Source organism: Agelaius phoeniceus, chromosome 5, assembly GCF_051311805.1.
Source record: "Agelaius phoeniceus isolate bAgePho1 chromosome 5, bAgePho1.hap1, whole genome shotgun sequence".
NCBI classification, from domain to species: Eukaryota; Metazoa; Chordata; class Aves; order Passeriformes; family Icteridae; genus Agelaius; species Agelaius phoeniceus.
Genome location: NC_135269.1, coordinates 51,865,616 through 51,872,585, shown reverse-complemented (window position 1 = coordinate 51,872,585; position 6,970 = coordinate 51,865,616). Strand labels below are relative to the sequence as shown.

At 42.2% G+C, this 6,970-nt stretch overlaps 1 protein-coding gene across 2 annotated transcripts; it reads left to right on the top strand.

The window, feature by feature from the left end:
* The first annotated feature begins 868 nt into the window (after positions 1-868).
* Positions 869-5,081, top strand: NDUFA5 (NADH:ubiquinone oxidoreductase subunit A5). Of its 2 annotated transcripts, none has more exons than XM_054631502.2 (5): positions 869-965; positions 1,927-1,971; positions 3,374-3,490; positions 4,248-4,313; positions 4,874-5,081. In XM_054631502.2, the coding sequence occupies exons 1-5, from the start codon at positions 891-893 to the stop codon at positions 4,973-4,975; spliced, it is 405 nt and encodes a 134-aa protein (XP_054487477.2). In that variant the 5' UTR covers positions 869-890; the 3' UTR covers positions 4,976-5,081. The 2 variants fall into 2 exon arrangements, with proteins under 2 accessions (XP_054487477.2, XP_054487478.1); XM_054631503.2 differs by lacking the exon at positions 869-965 and adding an exon at positions 1,780-1,812.
* Positions 5,082-6,970: the final 1,889 nt, after the last annotated feature.

The window sequence follows — 6,970 nt, the reverse complement described above, 5'->3', positions numbered from 1 at the left end:
GTTTTTCACTTTGTTTGGATGTGGCAAGCACTCCCACGTGCTTAGGCTGTCCAAAGTCCCTCAGAACTACTGCTGGAATGACACTGACTGTGCTAAAAGATTGCCAGGGGCAGAACCATTGGTGCTGTGCTCTGTCAGTGTCACCAGGAGACAGATCATCTGGTTGGACCATCACAGAGAAGGGGAAAATACAGGGCTGGTCCAATAAAAAGGCATGAACTTTTAAAGACTGGCATTTTGGAAAGAAAGAATTTCAGTACCTAGGAAAGAAATTCCAGCTGTTTCCGATGCAATTGCAAAGAACACAGGTGCAGGGAAACACAAATCCTGCATATTGATGTAAACTGTATGAGGCACTGTGCTTTAGTTGCAGACTGGAGGAAGTGCTTGTTTTATCAAAGCACTGGCTTCCAGGGAAAAACCTGATATTCTGAGACTCAGCTGGGGGAGTTTGCTTACCAGTTATGAAAAAGAAGAGCTCAAGAGCAGGACAAAGGAATTATAAAGAACGAGTTGTCCAGAGTAAGATACAAACTTACAATGTGATTATTAGAAAGTATTACTGCGGAAAACTCACACTTTAAGCTAGCAACTAAGCATACGACTTAATAGAGGGAAAACTGGATCTTCAAATGAACATCATATTCACCTCAACCAATAATTTAAACTGTCTTTTCATTGCTCTTTTGTCCCACTGTCTCTACCTCAAGGTGCTTAATTAAGTTCCCTGTTTTCTATTTTCTGCCTAGTTCTGTTTTAGGGGGTTTTTTGCTTTTCTAAGCGATCCCACGAAAGGATCCCGAGCCGGGCGCTCCCGCCGCAGCCATTACCCGCAGCGGCCCCGCGCACGCGCACTGCTGCCGGCCCGCCGGCCGGGGCCGCTGCGGCGCATGCGCAGCCCGGCGCCCTCCGCTGCGTCCTCTGCGGGCGCCGCGAGCGCGGCCATGGCGGGGGCGCTGAGGAAGGTGAGGCGCCGCCGAGGGCCGGGAGCCGCGTCCTGCTCCTGCGGCGGGCCGGCCTTTCTGGGGGGGGGGGGCAAGGAGTGCCTCAGCCGTGCGGTAAGAGCGGGCGGCCACCCTGCTAGGGAAAGGCCGAGGGCAGCGCAGGGCCTGGGTGACCTCCCCGGCAGCCGGGGGCGGCGGGCCCGCGGTGTGGGGCGGCTGGAGCCAGGAGCACCGGAGCTGTGCCAGCGGCTGCTTGGTGCGCATCAGGCACAGCAGCGCCAGGATGGCGAAGGAGGGATTGTCCCGCTCTGCTCTGCACTGAGGCGGCCTCAACTAGAATGTTTGATCACCGCGGTCTGAGAAAGATATTAAGCTATTAGAGAGCATCCAAAGGAGGGCAGCGGAGATGGTGATGGTCCTGTAGGGAAGCCCTGTGAGGAGCGGCTGAGTCATTGGTCTGCTCAGCCTGGAGAAGAGGAGGCTGAGAGGAGACCTCACTGCAGTTACAGCGTTCTCATGAGGTGAAGAGGAGGGGCAGACACTGATCTCTGTGGTGACCAGTGAGAGAACCCGAACAAATGTCCTGAAGTTCTGTCATGGAGGTTCAGGTTGGATGTTAGAAAAAGATTCTTCACCCAGGGGATGTTTGGGCACCGAACAGGCTCCCCAGGGCAGTGGTCACAGTACCAGCCTGACAGAATTCAGGAAGTGTTTAGACAATGCTCTCGGGCACATGGTGTGATTCCAGGGAATGGGAAGGGCCAGGAGTCAGGCTTGATGCTTGGGGGTCCCTTCCAACTCAGGATATAAGGTGAACTGTTCCCTCTTGGAGCACTGGAACTCTGGGATAATGGGCATATGGCAGGAGGTAAGGCTGGTGTCATGGAATGATCCCTGTCAGGTGTATATTGAGTCAAAACAAAATGATTAGTGTGGAAATGGATGCTTAGGTGTGTTAAGTATGTTTATGCTCTCTCTGCAGACCACTGGACTTGTAGGATTGGCTGTAGCTGAGAACCCTCATGAGGTATGTAACATATCTCATTCTGTAGTAATGGAAACTCTCAGTGAGCTCTAAGGTTTTTGTGATGTGTTTGCATGGGTAGGTATGCAGTATATCTTAACCTGGTTCCAGCTTTATGAAATAATTAAAATCGTGCACTGTGATAAAGGTTTAATGCATGTCATTATAAGTCATTTTACACATGTACTTTTTGTGGCATGCACTGATTTCAAAAACCTCTCTAGTATTAGTATCTTTATGAACCAATATTTGACTTCTTTCATCAGTAATTCCAAAACAAAGAACTCTTTAAATTCATTTCTTCGTAAATATAATTCCTGCTTCTCAGACAAAAAGATTTGGGATGGCAAGCAGTGCTGAGATTGGAATACTTGAGTGGTACCAGGAAACTGCATTAGGTGGTTCTTGTAGCAATATGTGGCTTTCTTTTTACCTCCTCGGGCTCACTAGTGTAAGTATGTTTGTCACATCGTGCTTATTCAGGAGGCATTAGCTTTGAAAGAACTTCAGTGATTTTTTAAAGTTCTTCACTTTGAAATTTCTTATTATATAGCAATTCTATTTCAAAAATGCTTTTTGACTCTAATACTTAAGAATGCTGTAAAAAAGAACCCTTGAAAAAATCACTATTTGGTTGAAATCATTCTAGCTCAGTTTACAGCCTTGTCAGATGCCTTCTGGGTGAACTTAGTACATTTTCATTTTTTTCAGCAACTTAAAGCTAAGAGTAAAGTACTCGACAAGGGTTTAGTTGAAGTTCAGATTCTTTGCCAATTGTTTTTTTGTTTTCTGTTTTTTCTTCCTCATACTTCTTTTAGTATTCTGCTTCTATTTCTTATTGTTTCTATGGGACACCCATACCTTGTCAGATAGATACAATTACTTATTCACCACAATGTGTCCTTTATCCCTGCATTTAAATACAGCAATAAAAGTTTCAGGTTTAATTTAAATCTATTTGTTAACCAGAACTTTGCACCAGCATGAAGAAAAGTGACAAAAAACCCTCCATTATAATCTCTCTGTATCTACTCAGATAAATTTTCAGTATCTGATGGGTTAGACATGAATTTGCCTCTTTTTTCTCTCTTTTTTTTTTTAAGAGCACTTTATGGTTTTTATTGTTTTTCATTTTGCATCAAGTGTGTTCAGATTGCAACTGTCTTTGTTTTTTCATGGTTCTTTTTTTCCTTTGAGGAATGTGACAGCAGGAATTTTTCAGTCCTGAGAAATACCTGCTTTACCCAAGATAGAGTTCAGTGGCTCAGTCTTAATTATTATTGATCTTACACTTCTGGATTGAATACCGTGTTTTGTGTATAGATAGTAGCTTAGCAGGTTTGGTAGGACAAGAAGTTAAATAATTGCAGTTGTGTATTTTAACCATGTCTTGTGATCACTTCAGCGCCTGCGAATACTGTACACAAAAATCCTTGGTGTCCTGGAAAACATTCCCAAAGATGCAGCTTACAGGAAATACACGGAGCAGATTGTAAATGAGCGATTTGATTTGGTTAAAAAGGTAAGTACAGTGCTAATTCATTAATGCTGCTCATTAAAAAAAAATCATAGGATGAGAAAAGTGATTTTTGGAGTGCCTGGCTGTTTCTTAGGTGCACATGTAACTTTCAGGTATCAGTTCAGAAACAGTTGAAGTATCTAGGTTTGTTTTTGTTATTGACTAGGATATTTTGATGTGATATTGACTGGGATATTTGGATTTTTTGGTATGAAAAGGAATTGTTAATTTCCTGCTGATGTTTAATGATAATTAGAAGCAAACTTTTTTTCTTTTTAAAGATTCCTAGAAAAGTGGTAATTTTCACACACTTTGACAAGAAAAAGTATGTGCTCTTGCCAGTGTAGTATCTTAGCACAAGCCTCGTCTTTAACATTTAAGACCACTTTTTGTTACCTTAAACTCTGCAATACTGTTACTGTGTATTTAGGGTGATAATTGAAAGCTTGCATATAGTTCTAAAAAAATCTAAGAATAAGACTTTTTTCAAAGATAAAACTCAAGCTTTATCTGCTAATATTTCTTTGGATTCAGTAAATAGCATTCATTCTTTGTATTTATCATTGAGGGTTTGATGTTTGCTTCTCAGTAAGAAATGAGTGTGAGATTTCTTTCATAATGTAAAATTATATAAGCCAGCTGATTTGATAGTAGTTCTGAGAAAGATTGGAGCGTGATCTAGTTAAATTATTGTTTTCATGCTTCTCATGGGCTTTCTACTCTCACTAAAACATTTTATTATATGTATTTAAACACACAGGAGTCTGATGTGCAAAAACTACAGGACAAACTGAACTGTGGTCAGATAGAAGAAGTCATTGTACAGGTAAAGAGGGGAAATTTGAGATGACATGCAAATTTAGCTGTGTTTTTTAGTGCTCCTTGGGCTGAGCTTTTGTTCAGAAAATTGGAAGTTTCGTGTATCTTCCTTTGCTGCAGAAGAAAAATCCCTGATAACAAATTGTCATGTAGTGATGGGATGGCCTTGCTAAAACCTAAGAAATTAACAGCTGTTTCTTGCATTATGCTTACAGATATGCATGTATACCTACATTGCTGCTTACAGAGTCTAAATCAGTGAAAAGGGCAGGAGAGGATTGAATAATACTGGGGGTAATCCAAACCAAGTGGAAAATATCATGAAGTTGTCATTGGGAATGTCTCTCTGAACAGAATATCTGTTTGGGTATTTAGGGGTGATGGGATTTTTTTTAAAAAACAACCCCCAAAAGCATACAGTTCCTTTGATATTTATAGGTGAAATTTGTGGTAGCCTGTGATCATGATAGATAGTGACATCACTGAGGTAATTAACTGACATAGAGGTAATTAATATTTTGGCAATTGTATAATATTTAAGACTTTGTGTATGGTGTTTATTAACAGGCTGAAAATGAGCTGTCCCTGGCAAGAAAAATGATACAGTGGAAACCATGGGAGCCTCTAGTTGAAGAACCTCCTTCTAATCAGTGGAGATGGCCAATATAATTTTCAAAATGGAGTAACCTCTTGAAAGTCAAAAGAAAAAATTAATTATTAACCTATTGTTACTGACAGTTGTCTTTAAATTAAAGATAATCACTTCATTAAAATATATTTTGTCCACTTAATTTAGCAATCTAAAGGCTGCTGCCAATTTCTTGGAGAAATGGTTTTAAGAAAATTCTTTCTGGCATACCTACAACCTTTTGTTTATTTTAATTTTTTGCATATTAACAGGGTACTTGCATCTTATGCTGAGTTATTTTTATAATCTGTATCTATGTTAAAAATACAGATATTATAGGCTACTTGAAATCAAAATCCAAGTTGTAGAAAAATATGATTATTTTGTCCCACCTTTGGCTATGTATTTTTGCTACCCCCTGACAAGGTCTTAATGGCCATGCAGATACTGCAGTGAGGGATTTAATGCTTCCCAAAAACAACAGGATTTTAGGTTTCAGCTGAATCTGTCCTGAACTGGCTGACCCTACTGCCCACATAACTAAATACTATTTTTGGCTTGTGGGAGGTACTGGGAAGATGGGAGAGGTGAGGGGGAGAAAGAAGACTGCCACTCGGATTGATGGCAGCAGCAGGTTCCTTGTTAACAGGTAGGTTACCATGCTTGGCATAACACCTGTGGCACAGACCTTGGCACTGGCATCTTTGGAGCCATTATGCAGATATTGGTCTATTGTTGATTCACATCTTGAGTGTTACGTGTTGCAGGAAATGGGCTGACATCAGGCTGGCTACCAGTCACCAGCTGGGTCCCACAGGGCTCCATCATAGGCCCAGCGCCCTTCAGTATGTTCATTAAGACTTAGATGCAGGACAGGAAGGGATTCTCAGTAAAATTGCTGATGACACTACTTTGGGAGGAGCTGTTGGCTCCCTCGAAGGCAGAGAGGCCTTGTGGAGAGACCTCAACAGGTTAGAGATCACCATAGGAAGTTAAAGAGACAAGTGCTGGATTCTGCACCTGGGATGGGGCAACCCTGGTAGCAACACTGAGGAATAAGACACTGGAAAGCTGTGCTGCAGAAAGAGACCTGGGGGTCCTGGTCAATGGCCAGTTGAATGTGAGCCAGCAGTGCCCTGGCAGCCAGGAGGGCCAGTCCTGTCCTGGGGGGCATCACCAGCCAGGCAAGGGAGGGGATTGTCCTGCTCTGCTCTGAGCTGGGGCAGCCTCACCTTGAGTGCTGGGGCAGTTTTGGGCACCACAAGAAAGATAAAGAGATTTTGGAGAGTGTCCAAAGGAGGGCAAGGAAGCTGGTGAAGGGCCCTGAGGGGCAGCCATATGAGGAGTGGCTGAGGTCAGTGGAGCAGAGGAGACTGAGGGGAGACCTCATTGTGGTCTTCAACATTCTCACAAGGGGAAGTGGAAGAGCAGGGACTCATCTCTGGTGACCAGTGACAGGACCCAAGGGAGCAGCATGAAGCTGTATCACAAGGGGTCTAAGTTTGCTGTTAGGAAATGTTTTTCAACCAGAGGGTGGTTGTGCACTGAGATTAGCTCAGTTGTTGAAGCGTGGGGCTAATCACACCAGGGTGTGGGTTCAGTCTCTGGATGGGCTGTTCATTTAAGAGTTGGACTTGATGGTCCCTTGCAGGTCCCTTCCAACTCAGAATATTCTGTGATCTGGGAATTCAGGATATTCTGTGATTCTTTTGAAATCTTATGTTTAGAGATTTAATCTTATAAATCCCGAACAAAATGTCCAAACTAGATCTAAGGGTACTGTGCAGGTTTGCCTTTACTGATGTTTTTTTCAAGACCACTAGCAACATTCCTGCAAGTTTAAAGACAGGAATATAGCTATATCACAAAAATCTGCAGTTTAATAAGCATTTGTATATGCACTACTAACATTACACAACATACTTGGTCACAGCTGTTTTTTCATAGTTTTTAGGCTTATAAATTTACTTGTGACATGATTATTATAAATGGATTAATTACAAATTTATATTTTATGCAATGGTATTTGGGGGTAG

Bases quoted from the DNA above. Each gene is read 5' to 3' on its own strand.
- NDUFA5 (XM_054631502.2), top strand. From the start codon at position 891: ATGCGCAGCCCGGCGCCCTCCGCTGCGTCCTCTGCGGGCGCCGCGAGC. The intron at 1,972-3,373 runs GTATGTAACATA...TGATCACTTCAG, and splicing joins TAGCTGAGAACCCTCATGAG to CGCCTGCGAATACTGTACAC. The intron at 4,314-4,873 runs GTAAAGAGGGGA...GTTTATTAACAG, and splicing joins TAGAAGAAGTCATTGTACAG to GCTGAAAATGAGCTGTCCCT.